The following is an 18,221-nucleotide window of genomic DNA, read 5'->3' as shown; positions in this document are numbered from 1 at the left end:
GGCGGAAGGATAAAGTAAGTCTGCGTGCAACGCTCCCTGTCAAAGTGATCACGTGTGAGTGTAATTAGGGAAGTTTGTAACATAATGTCACTTTTTCGCGGTTTAAGCTGTCACAGAAGAAAACTTTTTGGACCCACAGTTTATTTACCATTCGAAGAATTGTGAAATCTAGATTTTAATGACTGATAGGAATAAACTTCATTAATCTTATTGAACCCCAAACTTAATTAAAGCTGTTAATAGCATTGCAAGTCTTTGACGTCAATACTAACTATTTGATCTGCTGGCTTGACTTTGTGTAGTATGACCATCAGTATTCACTTTTAGACCTGCTGCTGTTTATTGTAAATCTAAGAATGAACTTTCACACATTCTCATCAAATGGTCCACTGCACCTAACCTTGGCAGTTTTTATGCACAAAATAAATAAAAAATCAACTGTGTTAGAGTCGTTGTTTAAAATCGACAAAAGAGGTCTCTGTGCGCAGGCTACAATGCATTGGTGTTATTTTGTGTTCATTCATTCAGTCATTCTGTACCAGCAGGCGGCGTTATTGTTCCACAGGTGCAAGGGCTCACTCAGATGTTGCGTTTTGGGCTTGACAAATTAAGCTTGTCCAGCTAAACAGTAAATCAATTATTGTATTAATTATTATCCCAAAATATATATATATATATATATATATATATATATATATATATATATATATATTTACAGCTTTATTTAATTACCTAATGAAGACAAAGACACACAAACAATAACATTTACGACAATGACAATACTTTGACTGACAATAAGATCAGGACAAAACAAGACAAGTGACAGTACAACAAATGCAATAAACAGGCACTTCAGCACAATGCCAAGAATGAAAAACAAAAACAAAAGAAGAAAAAATGTAGGCTATAGAAGTATTTTTTTAGTGAATAGTTGAGTGATTCACCTTTACAGCTATAATCATTCTAAAAACAACAATAGTTATGACAAAGAGCAGAGAAAAGCCGTTGTGGTCAACATAGCAATACCAAGCGACTTTAACATCAGGAAAAAGGAACACAAGAAACTAGAGAAATACTAGGGGCTCAGAGAAGAGCTGGAGAAAGCCTGGAGGGTGAAGGCATCACGGTGCCCGTGGTCGTTGGGGCACTCGGGGCAGTGACCCCCAAACTGGAGGAGTGGCTCCAGCAGATCCCAGAAATACATCAGACATCTCGGTCCAGAAAAGTGCCATTCTAGGAGCAGCAAAGATACTGCGCAGAACCCTCAAGCTCCCAGGCCTCTGGTCGAGGACCCGAGCTTGGAGGAAAAAGAGACCACCCGCAGAGGGTGAGGAAGAGTTTATATATATATATATTGTTTTTGTTATTATTACTGTTATTATTAATATTATTATACCGTCATCACGGGTCGTGGGGGAAGCTGTTGGAGCTGCCCAAATCACATTGGACCAGCCCCTTATGGCTCCTCTGACCCGTCACCCAGGACCTGTTTGCCCTGGCAGACTCTAACAGGGGCACGAAGCCCCCGACAACAGAGCTCCCAGGATCATTCGGGCGCTCAAACCCCTCCACCACGTTAAGGTGGCGGTTCCATGAGGGGAACATGGTTTATAATTTCTGTAATTTCTTTTTCAGATGAAACAAAAATGGCACTTTACCACCTTCTCTAAATGTACAAATGAATTAAGGTCTAGCTGTTGGTCTCCAAAGTGGTTGCAATATTCAAGAACATGTGCATGGTGGTATCCATTTGAAAGGACTGTCATTTATATTTATATGGATGACTGGGGGCCCCTGCCCTCCATGTGAGATATCACATTAGAGGCCATGGACGCAACCATGTTGTTTTATTTTATGTTGTACCTTGAAGTACACTCAACTTAATGTATTATGTATGTTCATATACATACACCTGTTCAATGCAACTCATACTTGTTGCAACGGTGCAATTTTCCCACTGTGAGACAATTTTTTTTAATTATTTTTTTTATCTTATTTTATTGACGGTCCCTGACTGAATAAAAAAAAAGTAATTCCCAAAGTCTGTGGCATTGCGGCCTCCTTATCTTATTGCTTCATTATTTTACAACTTAAAGTTACATATAAAATAACAATTAGCAATGATTATGTGTAATGCAAAATGAAAAGTATCCGGCCCAAATTCTATGAGAAGTGTTAGTTGTATCAAAGAAGTATCAAACTTTAAATATTTGTTTGAGGCTATTATTTTATATATACTGTATAGCCTATAGTGGGGGACACAACTTTGGGAACCAGTGTTTTATAATATCTTAATTAATACCACAATGTGTCTATTTTAATACATCAATGATGACACAATAATGTCTTTTACTGCCTTTTAATAAAACACAGCACATGTAAGTAGATTGCATAGTGTCTCTTTCACTGTTAATTGTCTCAGTCACACATTTGCACCAGTACAAGCATGTAGTCAATCATAACCAGATGTACCTTACACTTTTACAATACACTTAGAATGACATTTGAGGAAAAGGATGTTTGCTGCGTGTTTCTCAAACAGTATAAGACAAAGTGAATTCGCTTGAACAAACACTAGGTATACAGAAGATGGAGCTGATGGTCCAAAACTCAATCTGTAGTCACATGTACTTCACTATTGCAACAGATCATTTCCTTTCATATAAACATTTATATAAAAATGACAGATTCAATAAAATATATGTTATAAGTTAATATAAAAATCACATTGGAATGTAGTCATATAATCTGATTGGGAGAAACCTGGTATAAAATATCAATTGCTTACCCAGAAACTCTACTTCATTCATATTCATCATCATCAATCATCATCATAATTCCTATTATTAAACAGTACTCTATGTGCTAATATCGGAATCACTTTTCTTTCTGTAGGGAGGTATAGTATTCGACCAAAACCTTCCAGGCCTTGGGTGCCATGAAGCCATCGGGTGGACTCTCTCCGCTACGAGCCATGTTCCTCATTTTGGTTCCGGAGATAAACTCAAAGTCAGCATGTCTGGAAGGAAGGGGAAAAAAAATTGCTACAACATTAGAAACAGTGTCAATCCAATTTGAGGTAATTGTATAATATTTAGCATTGCAAGAATTATGGTATTTTTGATCGCCTATGCGTTTATGAGCACATGACGAGACACGAGACTGGGCCCACCAGACAAATAAAATCGAATTATCTTTTTTTTTTTCAAGGGTTGCGCACTAAATTATTATTATTATATTACTACAGTCATCGGCAGTCTAATGTAATAAAAGAAATAGTGGTATCATCGTGGTGGCAGAAAAAACGAAACAAACAATATTGCTTTTCATTAATTAATTTAGGGCCAGCTCTTTCCCCCTGCAGTGATGACTGTCGCCCTCTGCTGGCAAGAGTGCGGAATGGAGCTTGTTGAAACGGCTCATTAGCAGCACAAATAGATGCACCATAGTCGAGGTCAGTTGCAGAAGTGATCCAAATGAGTGTAGTGTTACGGCACAATAGTGTAGCTTCAAGGTTTTCAGGATTCCGCCCACTAAGTACACAGCGTTTGAGAGAAAAAAAACGCATTGTGTGATGGAAGGGAGGGATAAGGAATTTAAATATTTGTCCGGCCTTTGTTGAGCCTTTGTGAACCGGATGAAAAAAGTAGGATGGTAGCCGCAGGTGCTTAGATGTACACGGCCAGCGGGTTCTTGAACACACCACCCACTGCCTTAGCTGTAACTTGTAGACTACAGTGTGATTCAGCAGTTTTTTTAATTTTATTTTTAAAGTTATTCCTTCCCGCGAAGGAGGGACTATGTATGTATAGGGGGGACGCCCAGGGCTGTTCATTTGGACACTACATTTGTCTTGATGTTGTGAGCCAATTCCTTTTGTAATATTCTATCCATTGTATTGTATTCTATTTTATTCTACTATTTTACTGGTATTTTTTTTTTTACTATTCACACTGAAGTGGATACGGTAAAATGTATGATGAATAATTGTAATAAATGAAAAAAAATAAGTTATAAATAAGTGATTTTTCATACATTTGGAGAATGATATTCTCTGTCAACCCACACAACAACAAAATATATGATTTTATTCATCATTTGTGTTGGGACCACTACCTGCTTATTAAACGATGCACGGTGTAATGTGAAATTTCTATAAACATAAACTAATGTATTTTGAGCTACAGTAGCTCATCTGTTTGACACCGTGGATTGAGACTCTACAAGTAGAGCTGCACTTTTTATAATGCTCGCTTGTCTCTAAGCCAAAGCATTGTCCCTCTGTTCAATCTTTCTCAAATCCTTACACTTGGTATTGCTACCTTTTTTCAACCCAAACTACTCATTTGTGCACATTTTGTATCTACCAGCTTACCGTTCTTTGTCATAGAAGTCCATTGCTTTCTTGGTCTTGTTGTATGCTGCCACTCTGAAGGGAATGATCTCCACGGAGGTGAGTCCAGGAGCCATAGTCAGAACTTTCCCTCCATGTGTGGGCTCATACATGTCCTTTTTGGTTTCTGGGTGGGGCATGCCAGCAGGATCCCGGCCCACGATGTAAAAGTTGGACCCAGCGACCATTCTTGCCCTGCAATGCCACTGCACCTAAAAATAAAAGTGATTGAACAGAGGAACAGTTTGAAAATCAACAATGAGGCAACAAGGCAGATATCAAACAACATGATTTGTATTTAGTTTGCTTTTATCTATATTTTTCAACTCTAGTAGAAAACAAAGAAAGCTCTGTACATGAACCGAGCTGCTGAATAAAAAAAAGACCAGCTGCATTCTGCTTACATAAACATTGGATATGTCAAAGCAAGATTATGCAAGAAATGTATGCTTCAGTGGTAAACGTTTCTACTTTGTGGTTCATTCAGATGTGTGGTAACCCTCGTTGTTCACTTCATTGTCAGCATAAAAGTGAAATTTAAAGCTTGATGCAGTATGCCCTGCCTTCATGTCAGGAGAGGAGAATTGCCATGCCTAACTAACCTCAGTAGGCCCTGCATACATCATGGGAGAGGGGAAGATGGCCACTACAGTGCTCGATGGTTTGAGGACTCCCTCTTCCAACACAGCTGTGTGCTGCCTCATCCTCCAGTCCAAAGGCACGTCATCGTCTTTGGTCCAGCCTCCCAGCGGGTGCAGCAGCAGAACAGGGTTCTTATAACCTCGTTCCAAGAGGCGCCGCTCAGTGTCCTGCATCAGAAGAGCGTGGCCATTGTGCACTGGGTTACGGAGCTGGAAGGCAAACACTGCATCTGGAAAAAAAAAGTACAGTTTTAGGGAGCATGGTTAAAGATGTTACGTCAAATGTCTGTGTGATCAAGATCCAAAATGTAGTGTCTGAACAAGACTTAGAGAGACCAATCCATGAAACTACTGCAGCAGGTTAAACTACTGTAACGGCTTGCTCACTAGCCTCTCTAAAAGAACTGTTAGACCAGGGGTGTCCAAACTTTTTTCATGGGGGGCCGCATACTGAAGCGTACACAGTGTGAAGGGCCATAGATTGGTGGTTAGTGCTGCAAAACCTTTGACTAGCAGAGGTTTAAATTGTGCCCCACACCTTTATTTATGCTCAAAACCTTCATGCCAGCTCTGTCTCACAGTAAAAGGTTAGTTGTTTGGTTAGAATTGTGTAGAATTATTACATTTCAAATAAAAAGGACTATCTCTGATGATATGTCCCGATTCAGCAAGAAGGCAGAGGGCCACCAAAAATTGGTCTGAGGGCCGCATTTGGCCCCCGGGCCGCACTTTGGACACCCCTGTGTTAGACTGATCCAGAACGCTGCAGCTCGAGTCCTGACAAGAACCAGGAAACACGACCATATTAGTCCAATGCTCAGGTCTCTGCACTGGCTTCCTGCCGCTCAGAGAAGAGACTTTAAATCAGATCTGTACAAGTACATCTCTGACATGTGTCAAATGAACCATCTTGGGCTTTGAGAACCTCTCAGAGCCCAGTCCCAGAGTCAGGATTAAACGTAGTGAGGCTGTTAATGTAATTCATTTATGATTACACAGTATATTGATGTTTTATGGAGTGATTTGATCTGCTTTGCATTGTGCTCTGCAAATAAATCACCTCTATTAATGACTTTGGATTGATACTTCACACAAAGGTGTTACTGACCAAATCCACCCTAAAGCATCTGAAAGGCCTGTAGACATTATTAATTATCTTTATAATTTCTGATTTATTTTGCCAGTTTTAGAGCACTCCTCCCTCCGATGATCTGGACGTCACGCTCTCTCTCTGTCAACATTTTCAGGTTTCAGGCAATTGTGCATATTTCGGAATTAAGGGTTAACCCATGCCTGTCCCAACCAACGTAGCAAGAGTTTAAGATGTTTTAGCAGCCCAGGAGGTGTGCCAAATGTGTGTTAAGTCAATCGTGCCGAGTAGGAACTCATGTGCTGTTTTGGATCCCAATCCAAAGACTCTTTCATATTGCTCACAAAACACCACATCATGCAGAACTTTACCATTTTCCTTTTTCAACCTCCTCAAGATCTTTCTGGAAACACATAGTTTTCTACAATTTATCTGTTGTTGTTTTTTCCGCTGTATTTTGAAGTAGTTATAAAACACTAAAAGTTTCCCAACCTGCTTTCATGTCCTTGAACTTTTGTTTGAGTTCCCGCGGAGTAAGTCGGAACTGGTCCAATCCGTCGTTCCATCTGATTCGCTCCAGAACCTCCAGGTCTCCTCCCACCAGCCAGTCACCTCCCTCCATCACCATCTACAACATATCATTTTGCAATGAGAACAGCGTTCAACAAACAATCTGCTCAACGATTATTATGATTATTATTCTCATATCTGCTAAAACAAATCGCTGTCACAGGATTAAACAAACAGAGCAAAATGAAGATAGGATTATCTTAATTTCCTGTTCAGCCTGTCCTCAAACATCCATAGCACAAGTACAAATAAAGTGGTTACGATAAATTTACAGAGAGATTGCCCAGCTGCTGTTGAATAGAAAAGGTAATTTGATCTTCATTGTTAAGAAAATGTGTGTGTGTGTGTGTGTGTGTGTGTGTGTGTGTGTGTGTGTGTGTGTGTGTGTGTGTGTGTGTGTGTGTGTGTGTGTGTGTGTGTGTGTGTGTGTGTGTGTGTGTGTGTGTGTGTGTGTGTGTGTGTGTGTGTGTGTGTGTGCGTTCATGTAATTATGACATTGTGAGGACCAGTGTGAGTTTTAAAACAGAGTGAGGACATTTTTGGAAAGTGAGGACATTTTTATATATACTGTAAATAAAAGAAGGAAAAAAAGTAGAGTAGAATGATGTGATAGGGGTATTGCACTTGCATCTTAAACAAAGCTCTAGAGAAAATCCTCAACGGTTAAATTGTAAATTGTTAAAAAAAAATTAAAGCTGCACTATGCAACTTTTTTTGTGGGGGAAAAAACAAGTTTGTGCGCATTTGACCTTGTAGTGACCCTGTGGCTGCATGAGTGGTCAGCATGGCGACTTCACTTTCCATCACAGTGGCCTCTTGGACGCTCCAGGATCACTTGTTTGGAAGGTTTTCACTGCTGAGGGACCCTCTCACCAGAAAACCTACAAAGCAATTGATCCTGGAGCGTTGCAGCGACTATCATGATTTAAAGTAAAGGCATAAGGCTGACCGCTCATACAACCGTTGGGTCACCACAAGGTCAAATACGCACAAATGTAAACCTTTTCTTTTTCGCATAAACAGTTGCATAATGCACCTTTAATATATTTTATTTGTAACTATATTACATTTGGGCTGGAGCATTTCAAATGTGAACAGAAAAATCAATTGTAATTTTTCTAGAACAGGTTTATAAACTTAGCTGGCTTATAGAACAACAACATCAAATGGAAACCGGAAATGTGCTGTTGCAGTCTTTGTGATTTGCTAATTGCAACCATTCTAGTAGTGATTGATTGGCCAGCTCTATTAGAAACACAAACTCGCTACATTCATTTTGCATGACGCTCCTTCCACCATTTAAAGCTAGTAACTGCCGGTGTAAATTAAACCGGAGTGCTTATCTTCCTCCACTGGGCACTCAAAGCACTTTTACATCAAGGAATCATTCGTCACTCATAAGTGTCTTCCTCAAGGTTGGAGAAATCGTCGACATGCACACTGCGGGCTTGGCAAAGTTTTATCAGGATGTTTGAACATTTTATCGTAGTGTTTTGCGAAGACGCCGCTGCTCTGGAGATAGTGAGATACATTCAGTGTCCGCGCTGTGTTTGATGTGCGCCTGGGTTCACATCGCAGCCCTTCAGTAGAATTTCAGGATGCATCTCTGCTAATACAAAGCCGCCTGTGGGCCTTCAGGCTAGATAACACTAGTGCTTCACCTTTTTAAACAAGAGCAATCAATCTAGGTTTTCCGTTCAGAACCACTCGATCAATGTGTGATGATGTGAGGAGATGTGGTGCTGCTGAATCTGATCAAAGATGAGCCAGAATTCTCCCAAATGGTAATAAAAGCTGTCGGCTAACATATTGGGCTGATATTGGCTCGGCTATTGGCCGATATAGCGCCGATAAAGGCCGATATCCCCGGGACCAAAAGTGATAGAGCCTTCCCGTTTTTTTGCATTGCAGTGAACAAAGAGTGAAATCAGGGCTTTAAAATTAGCAATCCCACAAGAAACATCGCAATGAAAATAGGTCAGCTACAAGATTGTTAAATACTGTTGCATTGCATGTCATTTTAAAGCTAACAGCCTAGAGAATTAGTTACCTTTTATTAGTTACCCTGAGTTACCTTTAACATCTGCAATTGTATTTTGGATCGCAGTGCTAACAACACATTACTTCCTGGATATTTTGCAGTAACAGTAAAATCCATCCCCACCTAGAACCGCCACCTTAGCATGGTGGAGAGGTTTGAGCACCCAATTGATCTTGGAGCTAAGTTGTCGGGGGCTTTGTGCCACTGGTAGGATCTCCCAGGGAAAACAGGTCCTAGTTGACGGGTCAGACAAAAAGCGGTTCAGAAGCCTCTTATGAGAGACCAACAGGTCTCGGTTAGAACCTTGAGGCCGTCCTTATGTGGACCCACCACCTGCAGGAGAAGCCATAAGGGCTGGTGCAATGTGACATGGGCAGCTCCAACAGTTGCCCCCACGACCCGGCAACGGAAAAGTGGAAGAAAATGGATGGATGGATGGATGGAAAAATCCACCTGGTCAACTGTCTGTACAGTGTTATTACCTTAATATACGGGTGCTGTGAGCAGTTGGTGCCCCACTGCCTGGCACAGCGCTCCTCTTTCCTGTGTTCATAGAACTCTGGATTCCTCAAAATGGCCACGAGAGAGCCCTGGTATTCTAGAGCTACTGCTGCGCAGCCGTCCAGCTCCTGCTTTTTGTCCGTGCTCACAGGGAGGACGATGGGGATGGACTGGTTTATCGCGCCATCTGGTAACACAAGCACGTTGATCTTTTGTATAAAAACAGGCAAAGGTTAAACTGTTTTATTTGATAGTGAGGTAATGAGTGATTCACCATCGAGGAGGTTGCCAAAATGCTGAACTTGAAGGAACTCTCTCTCCCTCATGAAGCCCTTGAGAGGACTGGCCCATCCTTCAGCCAACACCTGCACCCACTGTAGATCCAACTGAGGGAAAGGACAAGGAAAGGGGAGTCAACAACAAGCCTGGGCTGTGTTTTATATCATTCATGCATCTTTGAGTAATTCTGCGTGTTAAGTTAAAGATTCACTATACTGACTGTTGTCTTTTCAGCACTCAAAAATTACTTCCACCACACATTAATTGTAATGGTAATTGATAGAGGTGGTCAGTGACTAAGTAAATTTGCTTAAAGAGCATAAGACAGGTTTTAATGCTTTTGAAAAAATGACATTTTTAGTTGCACGTTCATCAGTTGCATAATTATCATTTCATTTCAGTAAAGCAGCAAAATTAATAAAGAAATGTTGGACAGAAAATATTTTTTACGCTGCTGACAGGAAGTGACATAGATAGAGGTAAAGGTCCATAGCAGTTTGACACACTCATTTCCTGTTGACTTAAAATGGTTTGCCCTATAAGTAAGTGAAACTATTAACATCACAAAAATGGCCAAACTAAGGAAAGCTGGGTGCAATCTTTAGCAAAGTCTTAAATATAATTGCGTTCACTATATTTTAGCAAAAATTGTGTCTAATGTGTCATATGCACTTAAAGTACTGAGGATCTGCACTTTACTTAGTATTAGTATTCTAGATGAGAACTTATTACTTTTACTCCATTACATATGAAAGATAAATATAATACTGTTTACTTCACTACATTTCTAAAAAAAAATGCTCCTTAAAAAGCACACACCAGAACAATAGGTGGCGCTGTGCCGATGTACTCTCAAATGCCACCGATTCACAACGAGAAAGAAGATTTGTCCCACCGTGTTGCTGTACCGGCAGGGAATTTGGGCACCATTTTTGTGTTTTTGAAGCCACAAAGTTATTTTTCCTAACACTTATTTAAGCTGATTTGTGCTTAAAATATTTTCCACAACAAATACTTCAGCACTTTCACTTCGACTGAGCAACATTTACTTTTATTGGATTAATATTTAACCTGTAGTATCTTTACACATGAAATGAAATCAAGTACTTTGACCACCGCTGGTAAATGGTAACGATTGTTTTAAGCTTTGTTTCAACTGCTTGGCTCCACTCTGTGCAAAAAAAAAAAACAGGGCTAAAAAATACAGGACCACATTACTTTTTTGTTTATCCTTTGCCATTATTTTTTTTTAAAAGGCTGAAAAAGCTCAAATATTTACTTTACACACTGTAGATCGTCAGATGTACAGTATCTAAAGAAAAGGAAAAAAATGATCTTAAAGGGACTATTTGCAAGTTGGTCATTGTTATACTCACTACTGCCACCTCAGGTCTTACGCGTAACTGCAGCTTCTATATTAAGCTCGTGCATGACGGCACTTCGGACCCGAATTGAGTGACAGTGCCGGATTTAAGAGGCAGTTGTGGTGAACAGGCCTGGGCTCATTCTACACATTAGGACATGGCTGGAACATGTAGTGGGAGGAAAATACTTAATTTTAACATTTTATTTCAATATGGTTTAATACGTCAAATATGAGGGACGATGACAGAGTCTGCATAAAAATAAACAATCCTGAAATTGTCAAGAAATACAAATAGGGAAATATAAATAAAGTAAGTGGATAGAATAATAAAAGCAGTGCAGTTTCTAACACATCAGGTGATTTTATTCATGACTCCAGGCCGACTACAATACAATTCAATTTTATAGTTACGAGCTATAAATCAGTGTGAACACAACCTAATGAAAAATATATGATATATGCTTGCTCACTCATAATCATAGACTAATATATTTTTATTTATTTGTTATTCAATGTATTTAATTCATTCTCACTGTGAACTGAGTGTCAACACTGAAAGCAATATAAAAGAAGAATCTGTACATTCTAATGTTTAAATGTGAGGTACCTTAGTGATGCTGATCTTGGGGAGGGTTTTTGCGTCGGCCAGGACAAGACTAAGCCTGTTTTCTGGGACAAAAAGCTCTGTGACCTCCTCCAGGATTTCACTCGGCACAATATTCTACAAGAAGACAGACACATGAAAATTATACAATAAATAAGTAAGGGCACACAGGAACAGCCTCCAGCAAACTTCCAACAGATTAGTGAATGTCAAGATGAACCACCCAGCCACTTATTTGCATTGTGAAAAGAACAGATCTGGCTGGAAGAAATTCTTGAACAAACTCAATTTAGGACTTTGCCTGGAGAAACAAAGAGTGGATTGGCTGGTTCAAAAAAGAAAAAAACAAACTTTCGGGCCATAAAAAAAAGGAGTTGCAACTCAGGTTCCTGCTCACAAAGATTTAAAGTACATTTTATGCAATATAATCTATACTGCAATAATCATAGGGGCCATATTCACTTTTTGCTCCAAGTCAGCGAGAACAGAGTTATTGTTTTTTCATTATACAAAAGTGACATCATGAGTGCTGATCTTCTTGTGCGATGTCGTCAAAGTGCCTAATTTTCATACAGGTGAGAAGTGCGCTGCCACAACACAACATTTGCCTCCAAGGGTTCTGTGTCATCTCGTGCCACTAATTTGTTTGTTCTTCTGGTTCTTCTCTTACACTCTATACATTACGCAGTTAAAAGCGCTGTGCATATACTGCCGAAATCCATTGACTTGTTGGGGCTAGTTGGGTAAATGGGAGTGGTGAATGCATAGTAACGTAATCTGCTCACCTGCTCTCGCAACATGTCCAACAGTTGTTGGAGGCACTCGTTCACGGTGAGTTCGCCGGTCTTCAGCACCAGCTCAGGGGCCTCCGGGCGCTCATAGTCGGAGTCGATCCCAGTAAATCCTGAAAACATGAATCAGTCATTATGAGAATTTTGTTTGTCTTTTAAATGTTAGGGATACAAGGTTTAACATTGGGCTGGAAAATGTCACCAACAGGTTGAAAACGCTGCATAGAAATTGTGTTTTACAAATTCAAATCAGCAAATGAAGAAGCCCATACAGCTTTACTGAGACGTGAGCCATAATTTGGCAACCTGTGAATGATTAAATCCAAGATGTCACAAGGTGGCTAACCCTAACCCTAAGCCAGAGGTTGCCAGTAAAAACAAATGGTGATTGTTTTCTATGGCCAGTGCCAACCTTTGATCTCTCCAGCGCGGGCTTTCTTGTACAGTCCTTTCACGTCGCGTTTCTCACACACTTCCAGAGAAGCGTGGATAAAGACCTCAAAAAATGGCAAACCGCTGCTGGCGTGGATCTTCCTGGCCTCCAAACGGTCCTGTAAACAGTGCACAATATTAGAAACAAAGAGAAGGTAAAAAAAAACAGTGCCTTTTTCGATAGCTAGGATTGTGTAATTCGTTGTTTGACTGATGCCTTTGCCACAGTGAACAAGTGGCACTGTGACTTGGCACTTTTCAGACTTGACCTTGGTCATGCCGTGACTTATCTATCTAGCATAATGAATAACTGAATTTAGTATTAATAACACACCCCATTATCTTAATTTCCTCATAAATCAGTGTCCGAAGAGCTAATAGAGTTTTGCAAACCTTGGCGAAAGGCGAGATAAAGCTGGTAACGCAGACCAGTCCGGCATCAGCGAACAGCTTGGCCACCTCAGCCACTCGCCGGATGTTTTCCTCACGGTCCTCCGAGGTAAAGCCCAGATTCTTATTCAAACCATGTCTGATGTTGTCTCCGTCCAGCGAGTAAGAGGGGATGGCGTGAGACACCAAGAACTCCTCCAGGGCAAAGCTCAGGGTGGTCTTACCAGCGCCGGACAATCCTAGGAAAATACAGGAAAGAGTTACGTGCGAGAGCAATTGATTTGTATCTTTTTACCCTCTTTTGTAAACAGTTCGTTCAAACACGATCCGAGGAGGCTGTCCAGGTCAACATTATACCATTTCCAAACACAAATAGTTGCAGCTAATAACTAGTATAGTTTATTTGAGCAATTTACATTCTTTCGTTTTTTTCAATATCACATTCAAACATATTCCGCATAACACCAAGACTTCTATCGACTCAATAATATATAAGGAAATAAAGTAAAGATATTTTTTTGATTTTACCAGTGAGCCAAATGGTGCACCCTCTAAAGCCTCCCCTGGTGCCCACGACTTCACCTCTCTTGTTGCGACTCACGTGGTGGGCCTGGTACACCACATTGGTGGACTTGTTGAGGTCCTGGAATGACAGATGGAATCAGCAAAGTCATTCATAACAGGTCTGACAACGTTTAGAATGACCCAGAGCTTTAAAAATTGGCAAACATTTATTCCTCGCTGGGTCGTTTTGGCAAACTGTCAGAGGGTCACACCCTAATGTCAATAACACAAAAGGATAACTAATGGGTTCTAAAGTATATCTGTCAACATGGGGAAAAAAGTACATCACAGAGGTAGGGCGAGTAGAAAACAGGTGCGGCGATGTAAGACTATCAAATCAATATCTACACATTTGATAGGACTGGAATGTTAATGTGTTTATTTTGTGCTATAGTTCAGAAGTTGGATTTGTGGATTTTCTTCCCAAAAAGCGACTGACATTCCTCCAATCTTAGCTTTTCCTTGTTGTAAATCACTTTTTTTTAGGACTATGCTTGAAATAGTGATATGGTTACGTTGCATGGGATGGTATGAATGGGCTTATGGCCATGCAGGGCGGAGGTTGGGAGGGCGGAGGAGAGGACAGAGGGACAGTGTGTCCAGTGTGCTGCTGCTGCCTGGCGAACCACTGATGATGTGGCAGCGCTTCATGCCCACATGTTCCCAGCCACCTTCCCCCACCACACCCCAACCTTTTTAATCTTAAACCTTCATTAAATCATTGAACAACCTCTGTAGATGACAATGCGAGCCCCAGATGAGACTCAGTTGTGCATGTTTTTAGGGAAAGGGTTTCATACCAAGTACTACAAAATCTTACCTTCTTAGTACCACCAGGGCCAGGTCAAATAATCAGGACTAATGTGGACTAAATTTGATGTAAATTGGACTTACAACCTACTTTTCAATGATTTGACATTTTTGAATGGCATCTTTAGTCAAGATGGAGCACCTACAAGCTGTTAATTTGTATTCTTGTACATTTGTGTGATGTCTAATTTATTCTTTGTTTACAGGGTGGATGGTTTATAAATGTTTGACTAGTTTTCTCAAAATTGCAAGACACCTTTACTTGGTGATACGAATAAAGGAACCTCACCGAACATAACCTGCGAGTAAAGGAACCTCACCGAACATAACCTGCGAGTAAAAGAACCTCACCGAACATAACCTGCGAGTAAAGGAACCTCACCGAACATAACCTGCGAGTAAAAGAACCTCACCGAACGTAACCTGCGAGTAAAGGAACCTCACCGAACATAACCTGCGAGTAAAGGAACCTCATCGAACATGACCTGCGAGTAAAGGAACCTCACTGAACATAACCTGCGAGTAAAGGAACCTCATCGAACATGACCTGCGAGTAAAGGAACCTCACTGAACATAACCTGCGAGTAAAGGAACCTCACTGAACATAACCTGCGAGTAAAGGAACCTCATCGAACATGACCTGCGAGTAAAGGAACCTCACTGAACATAACCTGCGAGTAAAGGAACCTCACCGAACATAACCTGCGAGTAAAGGAACCTCACCGAACATGACCTGCGAGTAAAGGATCCTAACCGAACATAACCTGCAGCACTATAATTCTACACTGGGCGCAAACCAAGTCTAATATTAATGTCTCTTGCTTATCTGCAATCAAACACTAACCCAAACCCAGCCCTCCAATTGGACACTCTCCAGAAATTCCCTGTGACCTGACGATCAAGTTCACGGTTCAGACAATGTTGTTAACCGTTAACATCACTCTTTACACACAAACAACTCCAATCTTGCTATGCCATGGGTCAGCACTGTTACCGTTATTTCAGGGTCCATTTTCCTTGTGGTACTTTACTCTATATGGCAAAAAGGTCTAAGTTGAACATTTAAACACTGTTTGTACATGGATGTCCAGTGAACATGCCTAAATGTAGCTATGCAGGCTATAGGCTTTAAAAAAGAAAAAAAAAAGAAAAGAAACAATGGATTATATGGACAATATTGGAAATGTTTACCCGTTAGTAAAGAGCAAGATATAATACCCCGCATTAAACATCGCAGGCTGCATTGTGACAGAGTCCAGGTGAATTATTAGTGTAACCACACACAATAACACAAATAGCCTTATACAGTGCTGCGGTAGATACTATGCGTGTCCTACTGATGGTACATGGACTTCTTCAGGTGGTTCTCCAGTTGTTCTTTTTTTTTCTGATGCTGCTTGGTAGTTCAAATGAGGTGGTACTTTGTAGGGAAAAGTTTCACAGTCACTTGCCAAAGTACACTTGTTAACAGATTACTTGACATAAATGTGTCATCTTGATTAGTGATGCACTTGAAATATTATAACAATTTTTTTATTTTTTTTATTTTTTTTTGGCAGTCCATGGCAATGTCAATCTCTGACTTGTTCAAATCCATATAAAGGCTATATTTTTTCCAAGCCTGCAGAAACTCATCTACCCGTCATTGTGCCTACTATACAAGTCAGCCTCCCCACTCACAGTGCCTCCTTTCTACCCTCTCAGGCAGCTCGCTCAATGAATGGGACAAATTGACGGGTACGTTACTCCCAACAAGCAGCCCATTCAGAACCCGAGACATGTCTACAACTATATCACACCTGGACTTTTACGCGTAGCCTACCTCCACCGGACGAGCATCAAAGTGTCATCGCACCATTTATCCTCTTTTGCCCGAAAAAATTCTCGCCGTTATCAATGCTGTTACTTACACGGGCACTTACCAACTTTAAGACATGTTTGTAAGACCGTAGTACGCGATAGGAACACAACTTTTTACGCGCGGGTTTGCGGCATTTCAAAGTAGTTTCCCTCACCACCACTGCTAAGCAAATCTAATAAGATGTTACAGTCACGTTATCTTTATGTCTTACATACCGTTCGAAGCTTTTTCACCCCGGACATTTCTTCTTCTTTGCAGTATAGCGCGCGCGTACACACACACACACACACCGTAGGCAGCTCGGGGGCAAAGATCACACACACAAAAAAATCACTGCCCGCGACTTGTAAAAAAGTTCGAGGTGAAAAAGTTTGGGCTGGAGGAGGCGAGGGGGCTTTAAAAAGGGTCCTTCCAAGACACGTAGCATTCCTCTTGTCCAGCCTCCAGACCAGACCTCCCTCTGCATAATGTGAATGTGACGCAGCCAATGCTCGCGCAAAACGACACAGCGAGGGGACGAACTGAGAAACTTTGCAGAGCTCTATGGGTGGAAGATTGGGCAAAGATAAGCCTGCTCTGTTGCGCCTTTTGCGTGCCATTCCGGTCTCGAAACTATATCATGCGCATCATATCTTTAGTGTTGCAGTTTTGAAATCAGGGCAAAACAGTTCAACGTTTGCCTCAGCAGAGTGCACTGACTTAAAAGGGAGCTGTGCAAACAACAAATAGCAACAAACAAACAAACAAACAAATAAATACATATAATCTTTAAGTTTGCAGACTGTGTTCAAAGTTTGTATGAAATTGCATTTGACCTTTATCTCACATTCTCAAGGCAGGTCCATCTGACTGAAGGACAGCTACATCCACCAGGCTGTGAGGAAGCTGAAGTCTCCTCTCCCCAGTAAACTTTTTCTCCCTCCTTTTGTTTTTGTTTTGTCTTTTTGCATTAATAATAATAATAATAATAATAATAATAATAATAATAATAATAATAATAATAATAATAATAATAATAATAATAACAATAATGCATTGGTTTTATACAGCGCTTTTCTGGAAACTCAAAGACGCTTTACATTGCATTATTCATTCACTCCATACTCGGTGGTGGTAAGATACCATTGTAGCCACAGCTGCCCTGGGGTAGACTGACGGAAGCGAGGCAACCAGTCTGCACCATCGGCCCCTCCGACCACCACCACTCACTCACGCACTACATTCGCCAGGCTTCCTGGTGTTTTCCCTAACGGTCTCCCATCCGAGCCCTGCCAGGCCCTTCCCTGCTTAGCTTCCAAGGTCTGACGGGATTGGGCAGAGCAAAGGCGGTATGGCCTTATACAGTGCCTCTCGTAAGTATTCATACACCTTGAACTTTTGCACATTTTGTCAAGTTTACAACTCTAAACATAAAGATTTTATTTTGATTTTTTTACTGAACGTTCACACACAAGTAACAGACAACTGTGAAGTGAAAGCAAAATGATACATGATTCCGTTATTTTTCAAAAAATAGAAAAGTGAAAAGTGGGGCTTGCAGAAGTATTCATACAGCATTTTCTGAGTGCATTAAATTGCCTTTATAACATTCCTAATGACGGCAGAATGTTCACACCTTGGCCTAACCATTAAATAGAGGCCACCTGTGTGTAATCTACTCTCAGTATAATTTCAGCTGTTCATTTAGGCCCTCAGAGCTGTGGTTGGAGTGTATTGATCACTAAACAACATCATGAAGGTCAAGGAGCACCAGAGAGGTCAGGGATAAAGCTGTGGAGAAGTTTAAAGCAGCGTTAAGTTATACAAAGATTTTCCAAGATTTAAACATCTCCCGGAGCAATGTTCAATCCATCATTCGGAAATGGAAAGAGTATAGCCCCACTGAGAA

General features: G+C 40.7%; 1 protein-coding gene across 1 annotated transcript; it reads right to left on the bottom strand.

The window, feature by feature from the left end:
• Positions 1–2,343: 2,343 nt before the first annotated feature.
• On the bottom strand, positions 2,344–16,651 carry LOC306965622 (bifunctional 3'-phosphoadenosine 5'-phosphosulfate synthase 2-like). The gene is made up of 12 exons (XM_079560141.1): positions 16,549–16,651; positions 13,627–13,741; positions 13,102–13,337; positions 12,689–12,827; positions 12,271–12,389; positions 11,489–11,602; positions 9,511–9,622; positions 9,218–9,423; positions 6,617–6,752; positions 4,996–5,264; positions 4,376–4,605; positions 2,344–3,019 (listed from the first exon to the last, which is right to left on the bottom strand). The coding sequence occupies exons 1-12, from the start codon at positions 16,573–16,575 to the stop codon at positions 2,878–2,880; spliced, it is 1,845 nt and encodes a 614-aa protein (XP_079416267.1). The 5' UTR covers positions 16,576–16,651; the 3' UTR covers positions 2,344–2,877.
• Between the last annotated feature and the right edge of the window lie 1,570 nt (positions 16,652–18,221).

The sequence above is a fragment of the Gobius niger genome (assembly GCF_951799975.1).
Source record: "Gobius niger genome assembly, chromosome: 7".
In the NCBI taxonomy this organism is placed as follows: domain Eukaryota; kingdom Metazoa; phylum Chordata; class Actinopteri; order Gobiiformes; family Gobiidae; genus Gobius; species Gobius niger.
This window is presented reverse-complemented; position numbering and strand designations above follow the sequence as displayed.